The sequence below is a fragment of the Rhinoraja longicauda genome, chromosome 20, assembly GCF_053455715.1.
Source record: "Rhinoraja longicauda isolate Sanriku21f chromosome 20, sRhiLon1.1, whole genome shotgun sequence".
NCBI classification, from domain to species: Eukaryota; Metazoa; Chordata; class Chondrichthyes; order Rajiformes; family Arhynchobatidae; genus Rhinoraja; species Rhinoraja longicauda.
The window spans coordinates 9,783,452-9,811,210 of NC_135972.1; the positions used below are offsets into that span (position 1 = coordinate 9,783,452).

A 27,759-nucleotide genomic window follows, 5' to 3' on the forward strand; every position below is an offset into this window, starting at 1 on the left:
TGTTCCATGCACCCACCACCCTTTGTGTGGAAAAGGTTACCCCTCAGACTCCTATAAAATCTTTCCCCCCTTCACCTTACACCTGTCTCATGTGGTTCTCGATTCTCAAGTCTGTGTAGAAAAAGTTCTGAACAGCTCTTTATGAGTAGGATTTCTTGCTGAGAACCCCACTTTATTGCTTCCTGAGAGGCCAGTATAACAGGGGTCTTCATATATGGAAACGGGCACCTGATACCCATACACCAACCCCTTCTATTCCCATCAAAGAACAATCCCACAGCTTTGAACCTGATCTATTCCTCTCATGATTTTATACACAATCATGCAGTTTTTCTTTCAATTTAACAATGACAGGCTTTCTCCCCTTTGTCAGAGGTCATGGGGAGAAGGCAGGAGAATGGGATTTGGAGGGAGAGATAGATCAGCCACGACTGAATGGCGGAGTAGACTTGATGGGCAGAATGGCCTAATTCTTATGATCTTATGGATCTTGTGAAACGCATTGCAGAATTGTAGGTGTCCCCTACTCCTCCCACCCTTCTTGGCGTGATTGTTAAGCTGCACGATAGTCCACAACCCCTCATGAAAATCTCTTGGGCATTATTTGCGATGGGTTTATGAATGTCATACAATTTTCCCTTTGTCTCCAAATGGTGGAGTCCTCGTGGTAATATTGGCCCAGTTCATCGGAGAGGAATTCCAATTGATAGAATTTTAATAAAACACCTTAAGTGACGCATAGATTGGCAACCTTCTTTGTGTTATTACAAGGAGTTTAAAATAATAGTGATTAATGTGGAAAAGCCAATTAGCAATATCTGTAAAAGGACATTTAAAGTTAATAGCAAATCAATAGGTTAATAGAAAGTCAACTGAAGAATTAAGAAACCAATCTACGCACAACTAGAGAGCAGTGCTGAGCTACTATCTACCTCATTGGAGAACCTCAGACTATCTTTGATCAGATTTTACTCTGCGCTAAATGTTATTCACGTTATTCCCTTTATCATGTATCTGTACACTGTGGACGTCTGGAGTGTAATCATGTATTGTTGTTCTGTTGACTAGCATGCAGCAAATGCTTTTCACTGTACCTCGATACACTTGACATTAAACTAAACTAAATTAGAAAGTATAACCTTTTTTAGGTCGGAATATCAGATTCTTTTAATGGATGGGCAGTGTGGGAATATTTAGGGGGAACTTGGAGATGTGGAGGTTAATGTGTTAAGTCAATGTGAGATGCCAATTATTCACAACTAATGGAGGGAGATTTCAGTGTTCAGTCAGGAAACTGGATTTTACTTATGGAATTTAAAAAATAAATTCTAGTTTAGTGTAGTTGTTTGTTCGATCGTACCTTAGTTGGTTTCTATTGAGGGAGTGCAGCGTAGGTTCACCAGGTTAATTCCCGGGATGGCTGGACTGACATATGATGAAAGAATGGATCGACTGGGCTTATATTCACTGGAATTTGGAAGGATGAGAGGGAATCTTATAGAAACATAAAACTCTTAAGGGATTGGATGGGCTCAATGCGGGAAATATGTTCTTGATGTAGAGGGGGGTCCAGAACCAGGTGTCACAGTGTAAGAATAAGGGGTTGGCCATTTAGGAATGAGCTGAGGAAAAACTTTTTCCCCCGGAGAGTTGTGAATCTGTGGAATTCTCTACCACAGAAGGCAGTGGAGGCCGATTCACTGGATGTATTCAAGAGAGAGTTAGATTTAGCCCTTGGGGCTAACGGAATCAAGGGATATGGGGAGAAAGCAGGAACGGGGTACTGATTTTGGTTGATCAGCCAAGATCATATTGAATGGTGGTGCTGGCTCAAAGGGCCAAATGGCCTACTCTTGCGCCTATTTTCTATGTTTCTATGCTTGAAAGTGCAGCCATTCTTAGCCTCGTAACGTTTGCTTTCCATTCACCATCCTGAAGTTCCTCAAGTACTTGCTCGTCTGTCCACAAAAGGGCAGTAAAGTGGTGCAGCGGTAGAGTTGCTCCCTTACAGCGCCAGAGACCCGGGTTCAATCCTGACTACAGGTTTTGTCTGTATGGAGTTTGTACGCTCTCCCTGTGAATGTGTGGGTCTTTTCTCCGGTTTCCTCCCAAAGAGGTGCAGATTTGTACCTCTTCCGTAAATTATCCCTTGTGCATTGGATAGGACATGTGAACAGGTGATTGTTGGTCAGCATGGACTTAGTGGGTCAAAGGGCCTGTTTTCATGCTATATCTCGAAGCTAAACTAAACTTAAAAAGCTCTCTCTTCCGATATATTAAAAATGTATCCTCTTCAAATACCTCCACAATCTTCTGGGGTAGAAAATCTTAGTGCTCCCCATCCTCTGCAAGAAGATATTAGTTTAAAATGTAAATGTTAAAATCAGGTTTAAATGTTTTGATTAGTTCGGGTGTCAGGGGTTATGGGGAGAAGACAGGAGAATGGGGTTTAGAGGGAGAGATAGATCAGCTATGATAGAATGGTGGAGTGGACTGGACAGGCCGAATGGCCTAATTCTGCTCCTATCACTTATAGACAATAGACAATAGGTGCATGAGTAGGCCATTCGGCCCTTCGAGCCAGCACCACCATTCAATGTGATCATGGCTGATCATTCTCAATCAGTACCCCGTTCCTGCCTTCTCCCCATACCCCCCTGACTCCGCTATCCTTAAGAGCTCTATCTAGCTCTCTCTTGAATGCATTCGGAGAATTGGCCTCCACTGCCCTCTGAGTCCCTTGCACTCACCATGTCCTCTTGTTCAAGACCCTCTGACCAGTGTGAAATATCTACTGGTCATTGCCCCTTTAAGAATCACATGTTTAAATGGGAACGCCCCCTGGTTCTTCAGAACTCCACTGAATACAGAAGGGTATAGGTTAGAATGATCAGTGCAGGATGAATTGGGATGGGGCAAGAGAGAGAGTAACCTGTGAATTGTGAACATAGGATGGGTAATGGTGCTCGAGGTGTATGGAGAGTGATAGTTTTGAGTGAAAAAGGAGAGCATAAGAGCAGCACAATATATGAGGTGGAGGGAAGGGGATTAAGGGCTTTGGATCGCTGAAAATAAATGAGCAACAAAAGGCTTAGTTCAATGACGGTTTGGCTGTGTTTGCTTTTTCTTTGAAGCTATCTTCTTTAAGGGTGGCACGGTGGCGCAGCGGTAGAGTTGCTGCCTTACAGCGAATGCAGCGCCGGAGACCTGGGGGTTCGATCCCGACTATGGGTGCTTGTCTGTACGGAGTTTGTACGTTCTCCCCGTGACCTGCGTGGGTTTTCTCCGAGATCTTCGGTTTCCTCCCACACTCCAAAGACGTACAGGTTTTGAGGTTAATTGGCTTGGTAGATGTAAAAATTGTCCCTAGTGGGTTTAGGATAGTGTTAATGTGCGGGGATCGCTGGTCGGCGCGGAGCCGGTGGGCCGAAAGGGCCTGTTTCCGCGCTGTATCTCTAAACTAAACTAAACTAAACTATCATTCAGCAGCAATTTTCTCATTAGGCTAGAGTTTCTAATTAGTAATATACAACCCGGAAATTAGAAACAGAATATCTTAACATTGTTTAGAAGCAAAAGCTCATCTTAATTCTAATATCCGACTGGTATCCTGCAAGGTTGCATGTGATTTTTCTTTTGAACTGTAAATTAAGTTTAAAAAAAAAAAAATTAAAGAAGGCTATCTAGCTCAAGCCTATTTAATTTAGTTCAGTTTATTATTGTCGCGTGTACTGAGGTGCAGTGAAAAGCTATTTTGTTGCGTGTTATCCAGCCAGTGAAAAGACTATATATGATTAAAATAAAGCCGCCAACAGTATATAGACACAGGATAAAGGGTATCACGTTTAGTGCAAGATAAAGTCAAATTGAAGATATGTAGAAGAAGGAACTGCAGATACTAGTTTACACCGAAGATAGACACAAAATGCTGGAGTAACTCAGAGGGTCAGGCAGCATCACTGGAGAAAAGGAATAGATGACGTTTCAGGTTGAGGCCCTTCATCAGACTGAGTCAAGGAACCAATTAACGATAGTTCGAAGGTTTCCAATGAAGTAGATGGGAGGTCCTCTCTAGCTGATGAGAGGACAGTTCAGTCGCTAACCAGCGATTATTCCATACACTAGTCAGTCTCAAGAAGGGTCTCGACCCGAAACGTCGCCCATTCCTTCTCTCCTGAGATGCTGCCTGTCCTGCTGAGTTACTCCAGCATTTTGTGAATAAATCCCATACACTAGCACTATTCTATACAATAGAGACAATTTACAAATTGCAGAAACCCATTAATGTACAAACCTGTATGTCTGTGGAGTGTAGGAGGAAGCCTGAGCAGCCGGAGAAAACCCACGTGGTCACAGGGAGAACGTACGGACAGCACCTTTAGTCAGGATCGAACCTGGGTCTCTGGCACTGTAAGGCAGCAATTCTACCGCTGCACCACTGTGCTGCCCTGGGTAAAAGACTCTGTGCATCTACCCTATCTGTTCCTCTCGTGATCTTGTACCCCTCCATAAGATCACCCCTCATCCTCCTGCGCTCCAATGAATAGAGTCCAGGCCCTCGGGTCCCGGCAGCATCCTCGTAAATCTTCTCATTCCAGCTTAAAACACGAGTGAAAGGTGAGTGATGAGACTGCTTTACGGCTGCCTTGAATCTTGAATGGATCCACCTGCATAAACTCATGCACTGAGTTTAAAAGATTAAAATCTGCACGTAGATTTAGGAGAACTAAATTCTGATCAGCAAAACTGGGCGCTTTTACATTAAATGAGAGATGGAAATTTGTAAGCTTGTGACTGTGAAATTTAATTGAAGAGCATTAAAAAACCAAGAGGTTGTTTATAAAGAAACAAGCGCTGTACTATTTTACAAAATCTAATCAGTGTTAATCTAAAAAAGCATGTTAGCCATGAGCACAGTCGACCAAGGTTGAAAATTCAGGTTCTATTTTTATAAATTTTCTGGAATTCAATGAAAGTACAACTGAGCTACAAGATAATGTTACTCATTAGAAGATTCATCCCGAATTCCAAAGATTGTTAGCGTTTAAAGAACATTAAGGCATGTCAAATGCACTACATGATTCAACTGCTTTAAAAAATTTAGTTTGGCAACAACAACAAAATTAGTTGTAAATTGATAAGGATCTAGGAGAGGTATGGAAGGGAAATGAATGGTCTTTCTTTGTCAAGCTCTCTGTGCATTAATAGTTCACACAATGCAACAATGCGCAAGAGTTTATGAGCAAAGGCAGATGGAACCTGACATGGTTCAAAAGTTCTAGGAGCAGAATTAGGCCATTCGGCCCATTAAGTCTACTCTGCCATTCAATCATGGCTGACCTATCTTTCCCTCTCAACCCCATTCTCCTGCCTGCGGAAGAAGGAACTGCAGATGCTGGTTTATACTGAAGATAGGGACAAAATACTGGAGTAACTTGGCGGGTCAGGCAGCATCTCTGGAGAAAAGGAATAGGTGACGTTTTGGTTTGAGACCCCTCTTCAGACTGAGAGTCAGGGTGGAGGGAAACTAGAGATATGAAAAGGTTTAGCACAAAACAGCCAACACCGATGACCAAGGAAAGGTGGAGCCCACAAGGGTCCATTGTTGGCTGTGGACAAGGTGATAATGAAAGGATATGAACATGAACATGGACCATTGTGGGCTCCACTTTTCCTGAGTCATCAGTGCCAGCTCTGTTTTGTTCTCAACCTTTTCATAGCTCTAGTTTCTCCTCTATCCTGACCCTCAGTCTGAAGAAGGGTCTCGACCCGAAATGTCACCCATTTCCTTTTCTCCAGAGATGTTGCCTGACCCGCTGAGTTGCTCCAGCTTTTTGTGTCTATCTTCCATTCTCCTGCCTTCTCCCCATAACCCCTGACACCCGTACTAATCAAGAATCTGTCAGTCTCCGGCTTAAAAATATCCATTGACTTGACCTCCACAGCCTTCTGTGGCAAAGACTTCCACAGATTCACCACCTTCTGACTAAAGAAATTCTTCCTCGTCTCCTTTCTAAAGGTCCGTCCTTTTGTTCTGAGGCTGTGGCCTCTGGCCGTCGACTCTCCCACTAGTGGAAACATCCTCTCCGCATCCACTCTATCCAGGCCTTTCACTGAATAAAATGGTGGCGATGTAGATTAAGACGTGAAAGTAAAGCTGAGGAGAAAAATAATTTGTGCATGATCTTGGAAGTCTGAGGTGAAATGGTAAACGCAGAAAGAGGTTAAATTTGCAAATCTTTACAAGTGGGAAGATGCTGCCATTTTTCTATCAAAATAATCGTCGGGATGTTGAGTTTCACAAAGGAGGAATCGGTACAAAAGGACTGAAGCTAATCACTGGCTAGGTAACGCTGCGGATAGATGAAAATAATTTATGATTCCACATTCTATCTTTCTTTCAAATGCAACAATGTTCTTAAAGTACTGAGGAAAGTAGTTACGATTTTATTAGGCACTTCACGCCTGCAGAAGCACTTGGCATATATTTGAAATGTATTATTTATATCTGATGATCAGATACTAAATTATCTTGTGCTTCTGAGCACAATATTCAGATTGATCAAACATCCCCTGATCTTGTGCAATATGAAAGAAATAAATCGTTCAATGATACTTTATTGTCGCAGTAGTGAGGTACAGTGAAATTCTTTTCTGGGGACAGTTCAGTACAAATATTGCTATATATAAGCACATTGTAGATACAGTGCAAGTGTATAGAAATAATGCACTGAGGCAGTATACAAGAGTTGCCAGGTTTGGCACCATTTTCAAGTGCCAGTTTCTTAACTTGGCCATGAAGGCCCGTGGCCTGGCGACGTTGCAGTGTCGGCCTGGCCAAGCGTAGACCTTGGTGTCCTCCACCGTTGCGTGCCACTGCAGGTCGAGTGCAATCCGCACACTCGGCCTCCTTGAGCAGCGCCCCCGGCTGCTGCAGGGGTTCCAGCGGCCCACTCCAGCAATGAGGTACACTACACTGCTTCCTGCAGCGGGTCCGCTTACCGACCCTCTGTTCCTTTCGGCTGCCGCCGCTGCCATCTTGGGTGCAGCGGGCCGGGATGTTCCCGAAAAGCAGGCCCAACTTACCTGCCGCTAGGGTTGCCAACTGTCCCGTATTAGCCGGGACATCCCGTATATTGGGCTAAATTGGTTTGTCCTGTAGGACACTGTAGGCCCGGACACTGTAGGCCCGGACACTGTAGGCCCGGACACTGTAGGCACGGACACTGTAGGCCCGGACACTGTAGGCCCGGACACTGTAGGCCCGGAGGCCCGGGCGCCGCCTAGTGGAGGTTGTGTAGCAACTCATCTCCCGGCCCGGGTGGCTGCCTTTGGTGGAGCGGGAGCACGTCGCCAATTGCTGGGTGAGGTCATGTGGGGCGGTGACATCACCTTTTGTCCCTTGGGAGTGAGAAGTTGACAACACTACCCGCTGCAGACCGACCTCAGAGGACCCGACTGGTAGGCCCGGCCCGGCCGCTGCGGTCTCTGCCTGAAGCCGGTGGGCGGGACCGGCAACCCGTCAACAGACTGCGTAACCGGGAGGGAGCTGGGGAAGTCTGAGCTGGGGAAGGAGCAAGGTCCAGTAGGAGGATGAACCAGGGTAATGCCTCCAGTGCCTTCAGGTCGGCTGCAGGAGGTGCCCCCCTCTCCCCAGGACACAAAGATGGCCGGGCAAGGAGAAGAGAGGGACGACGGTTCGTGGGAACTGTTGCAACTGTATCCAAGTCAATGGATATTTTTAAAGCAGAGATAGATAGATTCTTGATTAGTACAGGTGTCAGGGGGTTATGGAGTGAAGGCAGGAGAATGGGGTTGTGAGGGAGAGATAGATCAGCCAAGATTGAATGGCGGAGTAGACTTGATGGGCCGAATGGCCTAATTCTGCTTCTATTACATATGACCTTATGACCTTGGTGCTCTGAGCACGGGCGGACTGGACTTTGGACTTTGAATAATGGTGCCAATAATGTCGGTGCCTGCGTGTGTAACGTATGCAAAAATGCACTGTGCGGTTGCATGTATGGCAGATAAAGCACTATTGACCATTGACTATCTTCTCCTACCTGTCCCGGCCTTAGTGACGAGCAGGGTAGGGCTGGGTTGTTACGTCAGGCCTGTTCCCTAGTGTGTCGGACAGTGTTAGTGTGCGGGGATTGTCCGTCGGCGCGGACTCGGTTGGCGGAAGGGCCTGTTTCCAGCGCTGCATCTAAAACTAAAACTAAAGTAAAGAAAAACATTACATCACGATGGGTGACAATAGGATTACTGCCAGCGAAGTTTTGCTCTCTGAAACAGGGAAACTATTAAGTTCCCCAGTTGACACAAGGAACTGCAGATGCTGGGATCGTGAACAAAACACAAAGTGCTGGAGGAACTCAATGGGTCAGGCAGTATCTGCGGAGGGAATGGACAGGTGGTGTTTCGGATTGGTACCCTTCTCCAGACTGACTGAGGGAAGGGTGTCGGTCTGAAACACATCTGTCCATTGCTTCCACAGATGCAACCTGACCCACTGAGTTCCTCCAGCACTTTTTGTTTTGCTGAGGAATTGTATGTCTTTCAATGAGCAGGTGATTATTTGTGATCAAAATACATCAGCAGAGTTTAGTCCCCATGTAAAAGTCAGGTGACCATCATCCTCGTGCTTTTAATATAGGATATTGCATTTTAAGATTAATAACTTCCTATTTAGCAATGCATAAAAGTTAACTTCGTCAACCTATAAAAGCAATTTAACTGTGCCACCAAAATTAGCAAAGTTCTCATCGATCTAGTTAACCCTTTTCATTCCTTTAGAATCTGATATCCCATTTTGAGCACCCTCAAGGAAGACTGAAAGTAATGGGAGGGTCGAAAGGATTAGAACATAGAAGACAGAACAGTACAGCACAGGAATGGGCCCTTCAGTGGCACAGTGGAGCTGCTGTCTTACAACGCCAGAGACCCGAGTTCGATCCTGGCTATGGGTGCTGTCTGCGCAGAGTTTGTACGTTCTCTCTGTGACCTGCCTGGGCTTTCTCCATGTGCTCCGGTTTCCTCCCAAACTCCAAAGACGTTCAGGCTTGTAGGTTAATTGGCTTCAGTGAAATTGTAAATTGTCCCTAGTGTGTAGGATCGTGCTAGTGTACGGGGTGATCGCTGGTCAGTGCAGACTCGGTGGGCCGAAGAGCCTGTTTCCGCGTTGTATCTCTGTAAACACCACGTTGTTTGTGCCGTACATGATGGTTAGTTAAACTGATCTCATCTGACTGTAGGTGGTCCACTACCCTTTGTGTAAAAAAAGTTAACCCTCAGGTTCCTATTAACTTTTCCCCCTCACCTTAAACCTTTGTCCTCTGGTTCTTGATTCCCCTACTCTGGGGAAAAGATGCATGCATTTACCCGATCTACTCCTCTGATGATCTTGTGAACCTCTATAAGATCACCCCTCGCCCTCCTGTGTTCCAAGGAATAAAGTCCCAGCCTGTCCAGCCTCTCCCTATAGCTCAAGCCCTCGAGTACTGGCAACTTCCTTGCACATATTCTCTGCACCCTTTCCAGCTTGACAACATCTACTAGGACATGTATTAGAGTACAATGTGAAGTCAAAGCATCTACCCAGTGAATCCATACTTTTATTTTTTAATTTTAGTTTTAGAGATGCAAAGCGGAAACATGGCTTTGGCCCACCGAGTCAGGCCAGTGATTCCCACACATTAACACTATCCGACACACGAGGGGCAATTTTACATTGATACCAAGCCAATTGACCTACAAACCTGTATGTCTTTGGAGTGTGGGGGGAAAGCGACGATCTTGGAGAAAACTGACGCAGGTCATAGGGAGAACGTACAGGCAAGCACCCATAGTCAGGATCGAACCCGGGACTCTGGCTCTGTAAGGCAATAGCTCTATCGCTACGCCACCGTACTGTAACACCTATTGGAACTGTTGGAATGCGTATTAGAGTACAATTAGAAATTAGAGCATGCATACTTCTGGTACAGAATGTGCCAGGCAACATAAGGGCAATGGAGTTAACCTAAAAATCTCAGAGCAGGCAGATTGTGTTTTCATTTAGTCCGGCCAGTCCTGCTAGTTTGAAGCTTCAAGCTGTATGTAGGTGCAGCAGGCAGTGAAGAAAGCGAATGGTATGTTGGCATTCATAGCAAGAGGATTTAAGTTTAGGAGCAGGGAGGTTCTGCTGCAGTTGTACAGGGCCTTGGTGAGACCGCACCTGGAGTATTGTGTGCAGTTTTGGTCTCCTAACCTGAGGAAAGACGTTCTTGCCTTAGAGGGAGTACAGAGAAGGTTCACCAGATTGATCCCTGGGATGGCGGGACTTACATATGAGGAAAGACTGGATAGACTGGGCTTGTACTCGCTGGAATTTAGAAGACTGAGGGGGGATCTTATAGAAACATATAAAATTCTTAAGGGGTTGGAGAGGCTAGATGCGGGAAGATTGTTCCCGATGTTGGGGGAGTCCAGAACCAGGGGTCACAGCTTAAGGATAAGGGGAAGTCTTTTAGGACCGAGATGAGAAAACATTTCTTCACACAGAGAGTGGTGAGTCTGTGGAATTCTCTGCCACAGAAGGTAGTTGAGGCCAGTTCATTGGCTATATTTAAGAGGGAGTTAGATGTGGCCCTTTTTGCTAAAGGGATCAGGGGGTATGGAGAGAAGGCAGGTACAGGCTACTGAGCTGAATGATCAGCCATGATCATATTGAATGGCGGTACAGGCTCGAAGGGCCGAATGGCCTACTCCTGCACCTATTTTCTATGTTTCTATGTTTCTATTACATGTTGATCACAGATTCAGCAGCAGTTGTTACTCTTCCACCATTGTTCCTTCTTTCCCCCCTCCCCCCCCCCCCCCTTCCTCCCAGCACACCTTTGTAAAGGAACCATCAATCCTTTGTGTGTGAGAGTAACTGGTTTTTGCAAGAGTCTTGAAATCAGCATTTTGCTGCGTGTCACCAATCTCCCTATGGATTGTTGGGCGTTGCAAGAATAATAGAACACATCAAAGCTCTGTAGATCTATAGCAACCCCACTTTGAATATTTTCTACAGATCGACATAGTGTTGGTGCATTCCATTGTTTGCCCAGGTTTCTGATGGCCTCAGGGGAATAGGGTGACGGCTGGTAAAATATATTTTGCGCTGATTGCAGTGTTTCTTCCACAACCCACTTCTTTCAGCTTCCTCTTGGGATCACGGACAAAACGAGACCAATTAAGACATCGCGAGGTGTAGGAAGTAACTGCAGATGCTGCCGGTTCATGACAAAGATAAGGCACAAAGTGCTGGAGTAACTCAGCGGGTCAGGCAGCATCTCTGGAGAGAAGGAATGGTGACGTTTCGGGTCGGGACCCTTCCTCAGACAGTATAGTGGGGAGTGTGTAGGAAGGAATTGCAGATGCCGGTTTAAACCGAAGATAGACACAAAGTGCTGGAGTAACTCAGCGGGACAGGCAGCATCTCTGAAGAGAAGGAATGGGTGAAACTTCACAGCGCCGGAGATCCGGGTTCGATCCTGACCCAGGGTGCCGTCTGTGTGGAGTTTACACGTTCTCCCTGTGACCTCGTGGGTTTCCTCTAGGTGCCCTGGTTTCCTCCTACATCCCACAGGCATGCAGGCTTGTAGGTTCATAAGATCAAAATATGATAAGACATGTTATAAGACATAGGAACAGAAGTAGGACATTCGGCCCATCATGTCTGCTCTGCCGGTTGATTATGGCTGATCTATTTTTCCCCCTCAACCCCATTCTCCTGCCTTCTCCCCATAACCCCTGACACCCGTACTACTCAAGAACCTATCAATCTCCGCCTTAAAAATATCCAATGACTTGGCCTCCACTGCCGTCTGTGGCGATGAATTCCACAGATTCACCACCCTCTGGCCAAAGAAATTCCCCCACATCTCCTTTCTAAAGGTACATCAGGTTAATCCACGTCTGTAAATTGCCCCTAGAGTGTAGGGAGTGGATGTGTAGATAGGATAACAAAGAACTAGTATGAATGGGTGATTGTGGGTCGGCACGGACTCTATGGGCAGAAGGGCCTGTTTCCATGTTGTGTTTTTCAATCAATCAATCTGTGGGGGCAACTTTAGCCATCGCAACTCAGCGGAGAAGCAGAGGAGACATTGCAGAGGCTGATGAAGATCAACATTAGGAGCCCTCAACATTAACTGCTCCCCAGTCTGCTGTTAATTTAAGTGTGAATAAACAGTATCTCAAATCTCATGTGTAGGAAGGAACTGCAGATGCTGGTTTGAACCGAAGATAGACACAGAATGCTGGAGTAACTCAGGCAACATCCCTGGAGAGAAGGAATAGCTGACATTTTGGGTACAGTCTGAAGAAGGTTCTCAACCCGAATCGTCACCCATTCCTTCTCTCCAGAGATGCTGCCTGTCCCCCGCTGAGTTACTCCAGCTTTTTGTGTCCGTCTCAAGTCTCATCTCAATTATGGCTCCATACCACAAAACTTGCCCATCACAAACCATTATATAAGAAACTAACTGCAGATGCTGGTACAAATCGAAGGTGTTTATTCACAAAATGCTGGAGTAACTCAGCAGGTCAGGCAGCATCTCAGGAGAGAAGGAATGGGTGACGTTGCAGGTCGAGACCCTTCTTCAGACTGAAGAAACCATTATATGATCATCCTTTTTACGTAGAATACAAAAATGAAACCTAACAAAGTCTACACTCTGAACCAACTTTGTAAATTGCTTTAGGTTGTATCGGGTGCAATCTTAGTCTTGGTGTAATATACGGTAAAAGAATGACTTGCACTGTACATAACCTTTCGTAATAAAAAATCCTCTTCAGCGAAGTGTTTGTTTTTAAGGTGGAGCCCGTGGGAAACGTAGCAGCCGATTTATACACAGTAATTGTTCACAAGCAGCAATGCTATCTTCAGTGTGTACGGGACAAATATTGGCAGGACTCTTGGTAATACTACAGTGGGATTTCCATTATCCGTCAGCGTATAGGAGAGAGATACGAGAATTGGTTGCACTGTTACCCAACAACATCCTCCCTCAATGTCAACAAAACCAGCAAACTAATCATTGACTTCAAAACGGGGAGACCTCAGAGATAGGCACAAAATGCTGGAGTAACCCAGCGGGACAGGCAGCATCTCTGGAGGACATTGATAGGTGACGCTTCGGGTCGAGACCCGTCTTCAGACTGAGGGTCAGGGGAGAGGGAAACTAGAGGTATGAAAATGTACAGAACAAATCGGAGCCGGCACCGATGGCCAAGGAAAGGTGGAGCCCACAATGGTCTATTGTTGGCTGTGGAAGAGGTGAGAACGAAGTGATACGAACAGTTAAACTAGCAGGGCGACTAGGGTGGGGGAGGGATGGAGAGAGAGAGAGGGAATGCAAGGGTTACTTGAAATTAGAGAAATCAACATCACACCCTGGGTTGAAAGCTGCCCAAGCGAAATATGAGGTGTTTTTCAGTTTCCATTGGTGGGTCGGCGATGGAACGAGTTAGCAGGTTCCAATTCCTTAGTGTTAAAATCTCAGATGACTTGGTCCTGGGTCCAGCACATAGGATTAGTGTGGAAAGCCATCTTGGTCGGTATGGATGATATAGATTGCAGGGCTGGTTTTGATGCTGCATGACCCTGTGACTGCATTTCTGTCAGACGCCAGAGAGAGAATTTGATAACACAGGTAATGCCAGCTACAAATTGAAGCTTACTAGCCAATGGTTTATTATCACATTTACTGAGGTGCAGTGAAATTAAAAAAATATATATATGCAGTTCAGTAAAGTGTTACTATACCTTTTAATTTTGAGATACCTCTTTGGATTGTGGGGGGAAACCAGTGCACCTGGAGAAAACCCATGCAGATCACGGGGAGAACGTACAAACTCCGTACAGACAGCACTCGTAGTCAGGATCGAATCCAGGTCTCTGGCGCTGTGAGGCAGCAATAGGGTTGCCAACTGTCCCGTATTTGCTGGGCCATCCCGTATATTGGGCTAAATTGCTTTGTCCCTTACGGGACTGCCCTTGTCCCGTATTAGGCCCGGGGGGACACTGTATGCCCGGACGCTGTAGGCCTGGACACTGTAGGCCCAGGGGCCGCTGTAGGCCTGGACACTGTAGGCCCGGGGGGCGCTGTAGGCCCGGACGCTGTAGGCCCGGTGGTCTCTGTAGGCCCAGACAGTGTAGGCTAACGGAGTGTGTTCGGGGAGCAGGGCCGAGTGTGTTCGCCTAACGGAGGTGGCCTAGCAGCCCTCCTCCTGGCCCGGGTGGCCGCCATTGGTGGAGCGGGAGCATGTGGCCGCTGGCTAAGTGAGGTCACGTGGGGTGCGGGCAGTGATGTCTCCTTTTGTCCCTTATTTGGGAGTGAGAAAGTTGGCACCCTCTAGGCAGCAACTCTACCGCTGCGTGCCGCCCCTATACCTATAAGAAAATTCCCCGATTAAGTACAAAGTGTATAGAAATAGTCCACTGACACAGTGTACAAGAGTCGCCAGGTATTTGGTGCCATTTTCAATGTCCAGTTCAGTCTGTAGGCTCGGTCTCCTAGAGCGGGGCCCGATCCAGGCGAGCCCCGGGCTGCTGCAGGGCCTTCAGCTGTCGCCTCCATCTGCGAATCATCATCCCTGTCCTCGCCCGGCCACCTTCAGCCTTTGTGCCCTGGGGGTGCCTCCCACTGCCGAACTGTATCCCAGAGTCTTACTGTGTCCCACAGAGTATGTTTCGCCTGCAGGATATTTGATTAATTGCTTTATGCCTTATTCTCCAGTTGGAAGCCGTCTTCATATTTGACCTTTTGATAGGGCTTCGATAAATGTATGTGCGTTCTCATTTCCCCACAGATTTGGGACATTGGTGGTCAGCCAAGATTCCGGAGTATGTGGGAACGTTACTGTCGAGGGGTCAACGCCATTGTGTGAGTTTGTAAACTGAGATCTTTATAGTCTCAACACATATAGACTCCCCTTCCCCACCTTCTCCCCCCGTCTCTCCTCTTCCTCTGTCCTCTGCTCTCCCCTCCACCGCTACCCCCTTCCACCCCTCCTCCTCCCTCTACCCCTATTCCTCTCCCCACCTCCTGTACCTCTCCCTACTTCCTGCGCAGAAAGGAACTGCAGATGCTCGTTTAAACCGAAGAGAGACACAAAAAGCTGGAGTAACTCAGCGGGACAGACAGCATCTCTGGAGAAAAGGAATAGGTGACGTTTTGGGTCGAGACCATTCCTCAGACCGATAATCAAGTCTGAAGAAGGGTCTCGACCTGAAACCTCACCTATTCCTTTTCTCCACAGGCCCAATAAGTTACTCCAGCTTTTTGTATTTATCTCCCTACTTCCTGTCTTTCGTCTCCTCCCCTCCACCTCCTCTCTTCCCCTCCTATCTTCTCTCTCTTCCATCTTTCTCTCCCTCTCCTCTTTTCCATCTTTTTCCCCTCCCAGCTCCTCTCCCTTCCTTACTTCCACCCCTCCCACTGGCTCCACTCTTCCCCCACCTTTCTCCCCTGTCCTCCTTTCTCACACACTTTTTAAAGAGTTCCCACTGCATTTGACCACTGCTCCTGATGCGTGCCTCTTTTTTTAGCTACATGGTGGATGCCGCAGACTTCGAAAAGATTGAAGCTTCAAAGAACGAACTCCACAACCTATTAGATAAGCCACAGCTACAAGGAATTCCTGTGAGTCAACTTTATTTTTAAACTCTCTGTTTAAATTGGTTTACATGTCATTTAAAAAAGAACAGAGGAGAGACTGGTTGCAAGGGTTCGCAAACTATGCTGTCGTTTATGCATTGCACATACATTGATACAGTTTTAATTTCAATTCACATTGTTTTAAGGCTTAAGTTCGCAAACTAATGTTTCTTGCATGAATGCAACGTACGTGTGTGTGTGTGTGTTGTTTTTTTTTTTGTTTGTTTTTTTTGTTTGTTTTTTGTTATAAAAAGATATCTACTGTGGAATTATCTGCAGGAATTATCACTGTCAAAATTAGTTTCTTGCCCTTTTGTATGAATTTGACTGGATATCTGAATGACATCAGCTCTACTTCTGATAGTTAATGGAGATAGTGGGAGACATGTAGGTCAAAAGTAAATATCGAAAGCTCTACCTAATTACATCCTGCAGCTAAAGCCTTCCATTCCAGGTAGCATCCCGGTGAATCTCTTCTGCATCAATACTAGTGCTACAACATCTTTTCTACAAATTCTAACATGATTAGCTCATCAGGGAACTATGCCATGAGATATTCATTTGAAGCTGTTAATCCAACAAAGGGCACTTCTTATTGCCAATAGCAAGACAATGTGTAGCTTATCCCATTATACTTGTTGAGCATAATAATCATAATAATAATAATCATTAGCCATGCAACATACGAGGAACTTCATTTGCCATACAGTCATAACAATAAAAAGCAATAAGACGCACAAAATACATTTTAACATGAACATCCACCGCAGTGACTCCTCCACATTCCTCACTGTGATGGAAGGCGAAACAAAAGTTCAATCTCTTCCCTTCTTTGTTCTCCCGTCGGGGGCCTCGAGCCTTCCGTTGACGGGACGATCTTGGCTCACGTAGCCGGTGGTTGGGCCCCCCTCGTTGGGGCGATCAAGCTCTTGCTTCGGGGGGGAATCTCAGCTCCCCCGCGCCGGGCGATCGGACCCCGGGTCGGGGCCGGTCGAACCTTCTCCGATTTGGAGCTTCCCGACACCGGTCTCTACCCGAGACTGCGAGCTCCTCGATGTTGAAATCCGCAGGTCGCAGTTGGAGCATCGATCCCAGGCAAGGGATCGCAGGCTCTGATGGTAAGACCACGGCGTGGGGCTCAAAGTCAGTCCCGAGCAAGGCCGCCAGCTCCATGATGTTGGGCCGCAGAGCGACCGGAGATACGATCCGGAAAACAATCGCATCTCCGGCAAGGTAAGAGATTGGAAAAAAGTTTACTCCGACCCCCTCCCCCACCCCCCACATAAAACAAACCATAAAACATTTACACAAACTTTTAAAACTTACCAAAATAACAAAAAAAGTTTGAAAACGACGGACAGACTATGATATCCTACTTTCGTATCCACTCCCTGCACACTAGGGGTAATTTACAGATGCCGTTTAACCTACAAACACGCATGCCTTTGTGATGTTGGAGGAAACCGGAGCTCCCGGAGGAAACCCACGTGGGAGAACGTGCAAACTCCACACAGCCAACACCCTAGGTCGGGATCGAACCCGGGACCCTGGCACTGTAAGACGATGGCTCTTCCAGCTGCGCCACTTGGGTTCACGTGTTAGAATTACATATTAATTTATCCATGAAGACAGGATTGGATATTAAACACAGCGCAGCCAATTTACAGAACCAGTTATATCTTGAAAACGATGTTCAGGATGTTCTTCATTCAAACAATCAGTTTGCATTTTTATTTTTGTTTTTGTAGGTATTAGTATTGGGAAACAAGAGAGACCTCACCAATGCCTTGGATGAGAAACAACTGATTGAGAAAATGTAAGTCATGGTGTTTCCCTGCATGTATTGACGTGTGAAATGGATACAATGATGTGAAAGTAAGTGATGAATGAGTCCATTCCAGTAATAATTTCATCTCCTCCTTACCCACAGGCTAGGATTTTATGTATTTAGTTCAGTTTAGTTTAGAGATACAGCGCAGAAACAGGCTCTTCAGCCCACCGAGTCCACACCGACCAGCGATCCTCGCACATTAACACTGTCCAACACACACTAGGTTCAATTTACATTTATACCAAGCCAATTAGCCTACAAACCTGTACGTCTTTGGAATGTGGGAGGAAACCCACGCAGTCACGTGGAGAACGTACAAACTCAGTACGGACAGCAACCGTAGTCAGGATCAAACCTGGGTCCCTGCTCGCTGTAAGGCAGCAACTCTACCACTACGCCACCTATTATCAGATTATTACCATTCTATTATCAGAATAGCAGAAAGAGGAGTTCCATCCCAGATTCCTCCCAATCTTTTGTCGGAGCCATGTTACTTCATAACATGGGCAACCATCTTGACTTCGTTTGGGGCAAAATGTCTGTTGACAGGGGCGGCACAGTGGCGTGGCGCTAGAGTTGCTGCCTCACAGCACCAGAGACCCGGTTCGATTCCGACTACGGGTGCTGTCTGTAGGGAGTTTGTGCGTTCCCTCCCTGATTGTGTGGGTTTCCCCCAGATGCGCCGGTTTCATCCATTCCAAAGACGTGCAGGTTTGTAAGTTAATTGGCTTTGGTGAAGATTGTAGATTGCCCCCTAGTGTGCAGGATAGTGCCAGTGTATGGGGATCGCTGGTCGGCGCGCACTTGGTGGGCCACTGTTTCCGTGGTGCATCTCTAAACTACACTAAACTAGACACCACAGTGTCGGTCAAAGAGTTGTTGGGAAGGTTGGGGCATATGGTGGCATTCATCAGAGACTGTTTTGCAACTGACATAGCTGAATTATTCAGCAAATGAAATCTGTTTAAATTCCCCTGTAGTAAGTAGTCTAAAAGGAGAGTGGGTGGCTCAGTGAACCTCTGAAACAAAACCAGTGACCAGAACAAGACGATATATCCAAATGGAGAATAGATGCATCACAGCATGGTTTGGGAACAACTCCATGCAAGACCACAAAAAAATCGCAGAGAATTATGGACGTAGCCCAGACCATCACACAGACCAACCTCCCTTCCATTGACTCCATCGACACTTCATGCTGCCTTGGCAAGGCCAACAGCACAATCAAGGACAAGTCTCACCCCAGACATTCCCTCTACTCCCCTCTCCCATCAGGCAAGAGTTACAAACGTTTGAACACACATACCTCTAGATTCAGGGACAGTTTCTTACCAATTATTATCAGGCAACTAAACATCCTATCAGCAACTAGAGAGTGGTCCTGTGCTACTATCTATCTCATTGGAGACCCTCGGACTTTCTTTAATTGGACTTTACTGGACTTTATCTTGCACTAAATGTTATTCTCTTTGTCCCTCTCAGTGCACTGTGGACGGTTTGATGTAATCTTGTACAGTCTTTCCGCTGACTGGAAAGCATCCAACAAAAAAATATTTTCGCTGTATCTTGTTACACAATAAACTAAACCTTGTGTGTAAAATCATTCCTTTTGACCTCTGCAGAAAAGTCCCCAATTCTCCCCATTCTGGCCACAGAATGATATCTCTCCTAGTTGGGTAACAGAGCAGGAATAATAATAATAATAATAATACATTTTATTTGTCATATGTAGGTTGGCACAGGGTCAACGGTAGAATGAAATGTATTTGACAAGACAACGGGTCACCTCAGCAGTAATATTCCAAGGATAAATAAGATTTAAAAAATGACATTAGTAAGGTAAAAAGACAATATTGATAATAGGTAAAAAGACAATATTAAAAATAATCAACATATATGATTTGAAATGTGTTTATGAGTTCAGAAGCCTGATGGCCTGATGGTAGAAACTGTTCTTAAGTCTGGTGGTATGCGCAGCTATACTCCAGTATCTTCTGCCTGGCGGTAACAGGTAGACATGCGATGGTCTTTGGAAACTTTATTGGTCATCAGCCACAGGCCAGATTGACCAGCGGCTTCCAGGGCTGGCTAGAAGATATCCAGAAATGATTTATTAGTAGTCATTCCGTGTGCACTCATTCAAGCTTAATGACTGTCAGGAATGTTTTCCTAAGAGGGGGAAAATCAAATCCCTAGATGGAGTGGATGCGGAGAGGATGTTTCCAGTAGTGGGAGAGTCTAGAACCAGAGGGCACAGCCTCAGAATGAAAGGACGTACCTTCAGAATGGAGATATGGAGGAATTTCTTTGGAGAGGGTGGTGAATCTGTGGAATTTATTGTCACAAATGGCTGTGGAGGCCATCATTGGATATTTTAAAAGCAGAGATTGATTGATTCTAAGAGCACCAAAGGTTATGGGGAGATGGCAGGAGAATGGGGTTGAGAGGGAAAAATCAGCCATGATCAAATGGCAGAGCAGATTCAACGGGCCGATTGGCCTCATTATGCTCCTATGTTGCATTGTCTAATGCTACAGGGCATAGCTTTAAGGTGAGAGGGGCAAAGATGTGCAGGCCAAGTTATTTTTTACACCGAGGGTGGTGAGTGCCTGAAACATGCTGCCAGGGTTGGTGTTATGGTCTTATAGTATTGTGATCTGTGCTTATTTCTTCTGTAGGAACCTATCTGCCATCCAGGATCGTGAAATCTGTTGCTATTCAGTGTCCTGCAAAGAGAAGGATAACATAGGTGAGATAACATCCAATTCCACATCTATAAAAGCAAAATAATGCAGGTGTTGCAACTCTGAGAGGCAATCTGAAATTTCTGGACGTGGTCAGCAGTCCAGACAGAGAGAAAATGAGTTAGTGTTTCAGGTCAATGCCAGTTCTTCAGAATTCAATTCTGCATTTATATTTAAAGTCTATATTTAATTCTTGGCAGAGAATAATATTTTCAGTACCACAGACATATGTTCTATAATATAGGTTCTATAATGCTCTTTAATACTAGTATCAATGAGACAAAGAGGTTCCAGGGAATTTTGGACCATACTGCTCTGCCAAAGTGTTTGTCATTGTTGGACCATTCCGAAGAGTAAACTTAACTTCCAGCTTCTTTTCTCCATCAGTCTTGAACCCTTGATCCATCCTCTTTCCTCACTTATGGATGAACAGGTACTTTGGTTGTGTCTTCCCTTAGGAAGACACAAACAATCTCCCAGATGTACTAGAGGACAGAGAATCTGGGGAGACAGAGGAACTGAAAGAAATTTGCATTAGGCGAGAAATGGCATTGGGTAGACTGATGGGACTGAAGACTGATAAATCACCAGGACCTGATGGTCTGCATCCCATGGTACACAAGGAGGTGGCTCTAGAAATCGTGGACGCATTGGAGATCATTTTCCAATGTTCTATAGATTCAGGATCAGTTCCTGTGGATTGGAGGTTAGCCAAGATTCCCTTGGGGAAGAGTGATCATAACAAGGTGAACGTTTCAAATTCAACTTAAGGGTGAGAAAATTGGATCTGAAATTAGAGACTTTAGAGAGTAGATGTACAGAGTAAAGAAGATAAAATGTCAATAAATCTGAGGTGTAATATCGAAACAATTGCAGTCAGTGTTCAGAATAAGCATTTACTTTTTTGTTTTGAGGGTTTGAAGGGAATTTGTAGGCCCATGTAGAAAGCTGAGGTTTATGTCACTTTATAAGGTTCAGCTAGAATGTATTTAACTTATGTTATGCTTTGATGCTTTCTTCAGATTAACATTATTGATGGCTGGAAATATAATGCACAAAACCACTCACTTTTCCAGTTGTACACATGGGCGTTTGCTATGATTGCTTGTTTACGCACCGTGGAGGAGGTGGAACAGTGTTGCCATGTTTAGTTTAGTTTAGAGATACAGCGCGGAAAATTGAAATCCTGCAAATTGAAAATCACCCCTTGAGCAGAGGATTGGTGTTACTGTTCGGAGATCGCTGGTCGGTGTGTACTCGGTGGACCGAAGGGTCCGTTTCTGCGCTGTATCTCTAAAGCGAAGTGTAAATGTGAATAGTGACAAGATGCTGTAATCGATATCTTAAACTGTGTCCTTGCAGACATCACACTACAGTGGCTTATCCAGCACTCCAAATCGAGGCGTTGCTGAGGTTGGTCATGCTCGGCAGAAGATGATAAGCGGTCTCTCCGTCTTATACACCTTGGAAGGAAGTGTGGAAGAGCAAAACCCTAACTCAGCTGGGACTGAGTGTTTCAACCCCCCAGTTCCTGTCAACATGGACCTCAGTTTCTTCTTGGTGTTCCTCTGACTTCAAGCCATTTTCTACATTCAAAAGGAAAATTGATTTGTGCCATTCAACAGTATTGCAGAGTAATCACAGACCACATATCTAAGGCCCAGACATGTGGCTTCAATATTTGACTGATGTCTCTGTTTTAAAAAAAAATGCAAACTGCCTATATCCTATTTAACAGGGTGCTTATTCTGATTGTGTATTTTTCATTTTGCATGTGACTTATCCATACAGTGCATTATTTCTGCGAAGGATTACTGATTATTTAATCATAATATTTTTACAATACCGGCGAAGGTAATGCTGCAGCTATACTAAAAGTAATCATATTGAGACAGAGGTTGAATTTGGGAGCAAGCTAGCAAGCTTTTGTTGAGTGGGACGAATGCCTTCACTTCCCCCTTTTGACTGCATCACATTCTAACACAGACACTGGAGATAGCTCTTAAATGCTTTTATTCTTCTCATGTAGTGTTTATATTCATAGGTTCATAAGTTACAGGAGCAGAATTAAGCCATTTGGCCCTTTGTCTATTCCGCCATCCGATCATGGCTGATCTATCTTTCCCTCCTAACCCCATTCTCCTGCCTTCTCCCCATAACCCCTGACACCCGTACTGATCAAGAATCTGTCAATCTCCACCTTAAAAATATCCATTGACTTGCCTTCTTTGGCAATGAATTCCACAGATTCACCACCCTCTGACTGAAGAAATTCCTCCTCATCTCCTTTATAAAGGTACGTCCTTTTATTCTGCGCTATATACTCCAGTTCTAGACTCTCCCACTAATGGAAAGATCCTCTCCACATCCACTCTATCCAGGCCTTTCACTATTTGGGAAGTTTCAATGAGGTCGCCCCTCATCTTTCCAAACTCCAGTGATTACAGGTCCATGGAAATGCTGAGTATTTCTTCGTATGTAAACTTCTTGACACTTAGACACCATTTGCTTTCTTAAAGATGTAAAGGGAATGAGTTGATGTTGAATTGAAGATCGATTTTGCCATGAAATGAGAGTTGGTATTCCCTGTATCATCTCACAGTCCACAGACGTCATTGCTGGGCTTACTGTTAATGTTTTAATAGATACAGGATACTTCTCGATTATAGGCAAGAAAAGTCACCTGAGTTGTTTCAGAAGAAGGGAAAATTTGAGCAGAATCAGACGGTGGAATTGTGAGCATTTCAGATCAGTGTGGTCTTCAGATGAGAAAACACTGCATCATTCAAGCAAGATTGACCCATGATAGGCGTAAAGCCCAGAGAAACTCAGTAGGCCAGGCAGCATCCCCGGAGAAAAAAAGGACGGAGATGTTTCGTGTTGGGACCTGAAACGTCACCCACCCTTTATCTCCAGAGATGCCGCCTGACTAGCTGAGTTACTCCAGCACTTCTATTGTGTCTATCTTTGGTATAACAAATATAGACACTAAATGCTCAGCAGAGTTACTCTGACCCACTGAGTTACTCCAGCATTTTGTGTCTATCCTCAGTGTAAACCAGCATCTGCAGTTCCTTCCTAAAAATATCTTTGGTATAAACTTACATCTGCAGTTCTTTGTTTCTGCAGCATTGCTCCATATTTGACATACACTACAGTATTAAACACATTGGTTTCCACGTCCCATTTCAGTCCCTTTTCCTTCAGACCCCAAATAAATGTTGAAAGCACATCTAATTAACGGTAACTTTAGTACACATGAGTTGCCTGGCACTTGAACTTGGTACCTGTCAATTTGTTCTTTCTTCAGCTCCCCCCAACAGATGCCGATGGCCAAACATAAGAAGCAAACAGTGGAGGGAGGAACTGCAGATGCTAGTTTAAACCAAAGATAGACACAAAAGCTGGAGTAACTCAGCGGGACAGGCAGCATCTCTGGAGAGAAGGAATGGGTAACGTTTCGGGTCAAGACCCTTCTTCAGACTAGTTAGGGATTAGGGAAATGAGAGAGTTAGATGATGATGTAGAGAGATAAAGAACAATGAATAAAAAATATGCAAAAAAGTAACTGATAAAGGAAACAGGCCACTGTTAGCTATTTGTTGGGTGAAAATGAGAAGCTAGTGCGACTTGGGTGGGGGAGGGATAGAGAGAGAGAGGGAATGCCGGGGCTACCTGAAGTGAGAGAAATCAATATTCATACCACTGGGTTGTAAGCTGCCCAATTTGCATTTAGCCTCACTCTGACAATGGAAAAGACCTAGGACAGAAAGATCTGTGTGGGAAATGGAAAGGCGAATTAAAGTGTTTAGCAACCGGGAGATCTGAGCAAACTGCTGGAGGAACTCAGCGGGTCAAGCAGCATCTGTGGAGGGAGAGAAATGGTCGACATTTCAGGTCGAGACCCCACATCAGGATACTGCTGGACCCGCTGAATTCCTCCAGCAACTTGTTATTTGTTACAGATTTCAGCATCTGCAGTTCTTATCTCACCAAAATGTGAGAATTGTGGTGTATGCACGGCAAACCGCTGATGATCAGAAGTGAAAAATATGTAAATTCAATACCTTTTAAAGTCTTTAATTGTTTCTTCTTACTGATGCCTTTGTACAAAGACCTCTGATTAGTTTAGTTTAGAGATACAGCGCGGAACAGGCTCTTTGGACCACCTAGTCTGCGCCAACCGGTGATCCCCGCACATTAACACTAGCCTACACACTAGGGACAATTTACATTAGCCAATTAACCTACAAACCTGCACGTCTTTGGAATGTGGGAGGAAACCGGAGCTCCCAAGGTCGCCCGTGCAGTCACAGGGAGAACGTACAAACTCCGTACAGACAGCACCCATAGTCAGGATCAAACCCGGGTCTCTGGCGCAGTGAGGCAGCAACTCTACCGCTGCGACTCTGTGCTGCCCCTGGCTTTTGTAGTGATAGTTGAGGGAAAAGTATTGGCCTGCAGTCCTGGGGAAGTCCCTTATTCATAAAACGGCTGAGCTAAGAGAGTTGTAAATCTGTGGAATTCTCTGCCTCAGAAGGCAGTGGAGGCCAATTCTCTGAATGCATTCAAGAGAGAGCTGGATAGAGCTCTTAAGGATAGCGGAGTCAGGGGGTATGGGGAGAAGGCAGGAACGGGGTACTGATTGAGAATGATCAGCCATGATCACATTGAATGGTGGTGTTGGCTCGAAGGGCCTCCTCCTGCACCTATTGTCTATTGTCTATTATCTACGAGTGCCTTGGGACTTCTCATCCAAAAAACAGGACCTTTGACAATGTAGCACTCTCTTCACATTACACCACAATATCATTGTGTTTGGTTAGAGTGGCCTTTACATTCACAGCATACAAGCTGATGTTTGACGATTCACTCAATGCAAAGTTTTTAAAAGAAAGGAGGGAAAGATTGACTGAAAATAGAAAATATACTAGTGCCAGGATGTCCAGTTCTGAGGGCTGCATTATAAAATGGCTCGCTGTTCAATAAACAGAATTTCGTCATTTTGGTCCAATTGTAAAGTATAACTGCCAACATTTTTTAAAAACAATTAAATAATTTTATTTTATTTTTGCGCTACCATAACATTTAAAAATAAGGCATTATTTTCCATTTTATAGATTTTTTAAAAAATGTTTTCAAATTCTGATTTATAAGTTAAAATGCCAATAAATGTGAGGTGTAATATAGAAACAATTGCAGTCAGTGTTCAGAATAAGCATTTACTTTACCCTCTCCCTCCCCCCTCCCCCCTTCCCCCCTTCCCCCCTCCCCCTTCCCTCCCCCCTCCACACCTCCCTCCTTCCTTCCCTCCCCCCCACTCCCCTCCCGGTTACAATGGAAACCCTACGAGGACGGGCACATCGGGGAAAGAGGGGTACTGGGAAAAGGGGAGGTCCCCCTCCCTCCCCCTTCCCCCATCCCCTCCCCCCTCCCTCCCCCCTCCCTCCCCCCCCTACCCCCCTCCCTCCCCTCTCCCTCCCCCCTTCCCCCCTCCCCTCCCCCTCCCCTCCTCCCTCCACACCTCCCTCCTCCCTCCCTCCCCCTTCCCTCCCTCCCCTCCTCCCGGTTACAATGTAAACCCTACGAGGACGGGCCCAACGGAGAAAGAGGGGTACTGGGAAAAGGGGTCCCCCTCCCTCCGCCCTTCCCCTCCCCCTCCCTCCCCCCTCCCTCCCCCTCCCCCTCTCTCCCTCCCCCCCTCCCCCCCTTCCCCCCCCTCCCCTCCCTCCCCCTCCGCTCCTCCCTCCACACCTCCCTCCTCCCTCCCTCCCCCTTCCCTCCCTCCCCTCCTCCCGGTTACAATGGAAACCCTATGATACGTGCCCAACGGGGAAAGAGGGGTACTGGGAAAAGGGGAGGTCCCCCTCCCTCCCCCTTCCACCCTCCCTCCCTCCCCCCTTCCCCCCACCCCTCTCCCTCCCCCCTCCCTCCCCCTTCCCCCCTCCCCCTCCCCTCCCCCCCTCCCTCCCCCTCCCCTCCTCCCTCCACACCTCCCTCCTCCCTCCCTCCCTCCCTGCCTCACGGTTACAATGGAAACCCTACGAGGACGGGCCCAACGGGGAAAGGGGTGTGCTGGGGAAAGGGGGGGGGGGAGAGTAAGAGTGTATCTGGGGGAGAGAGAATGGGGGGGGTCTGAGAATGGGGACTGGGGAGGGGGACAACAGGGGGCTGGGTGGTTTGGGAAAGAAGAGTACTGGGAAAAGGGGAGGTCCCCCTCCCTCCCCACTCTCCTCCCTCCCTCATCCCTCCCTCCCTCCCGTCCCAGCAGCGCTGACCGCCGGGAGGTGTAGTCGCCGTCGCCTCTCCCGCTGTTTGATTTCATTTATAACAAAGACATTTATTTAAAATGAGGAATGTGATTTTCATTAAGTTTGATTTTATTTATTTAAAAAAAGCTGATGCTCTATAGATAAGTTTATTTCCTTTTCAAAAAAGAACGCTGTTTATTTTAAAGTAAAATAGACCCTCCCTCCCACCCCCCTCCCTCCCCTCTCCCTCCCCATCCCCCTCCCCCCTCCCCTCCCCCCTCCACTCCACACTCCCCTCCCCCCCTCCCTCCCCATTCCCTCCCTCCCATCCTCCCGGTTACAATGGAAACCCTACGAGGACGGGCCCAACGGGCACACTTGTGCTAGTAACATTTAAAAATAAGGCATTATTTTCCATTTTATAGATTTTTAAAAAAATGTTTTCAAATTCTGATTTATAAGTTAAAATGCCAATAAATGTGAGGTGTAATATAGAAACAATTGCAGTCAGTGTTCAGAATAAGCATTTACTTTTTGTTTTGAGGGTTTGAAGCTAATTTGTAGACCCAAGTAGAAAGCTGCAGTTTATATCACTTTATAAGGTGCAGCTCGAATGTATTTAACTTATTTTATAAAAGAGGTCAGCCACCTTTTACACTTTAGCAATTAAATAATTTCAATGACTTAATTGCAGCATTGCAGGATCTCCATGAAGCTTGAAACTTCCACCGACTCTTCAGTGTAAATTACCTGTTGTAATTGAAATGTAACTTTAATATTACTAGGTGCTGTAGCATGTAAGGTTTAAACTGAATAGACCGGTGAAATGCTGGGTTTATTACACATGTTGTTTTTTCAGATCTGCATGTAGCTTCTGCATTAGGACCACATATTCAATATATTCTCATTACATCTATATGAGCATATTTTAGATCATCCTACTCAAGAGACATAATAATTGTATTGAGGCTCTAACTTCGTGTTCAGTATATATAAAAAAAAAGATTATTGGTAAATTTATATTGCAACTATTGTGTTAATATGGTTATACTCAATTTAAAATTGTGGACGTCAATGTTTTTTTGTTATCAATGCAATCGCGAGCATTCAATCCATTCCAGTATATTGGTGTAACAGCATCTGTCACTGAGGATAGACGCAAAAAGCTGGAGTAACTCAGCGGGACAGGCAGCATCACTGGAGAGAGGAACGGGTGACGAAGAAGGGTCTCGACCCGAAAC

General features: G+C 45.7%; 1 protein-coding gene across 1 annotated transcript in view; it reads left to right on the top strand.

The window, feature by feature from the left end:
- LOC144603551 (ADP-ribosylation factor-like protein 8B-A) overlaps positions 1-25,734 on the top strand; it is a 45,940-nt gene extending 20,206 nt beyond the window's left edge. Inside the window, exons 3-7 of the mRNA XM_078416926.1 lie at positions 14,845-14,918; positions 15,584-15,677; positions 17,441-17,508; positions 20,202-20,272; positions 21,630-25,734. Coding sequence (XP_078273052.1) covers positions 14,845-14,918; positions 15,584-15,677; positions 17,441-17,508; positions 20,202-20,272; positions 21,630-21,679 — 357 coding nt within the window. The 3' untranslated portion in view covers positions 21,680-25,734. The remainder of the gene's footprint in view (positions 1-14,844; positions 14,919-15,583; positions 15,678-17,440; positions 17,509-20,201; positions 20,273-21,629) is intronic.
- Positions 25,735-27,759: the final 2,025 nt, after the last annotated feature.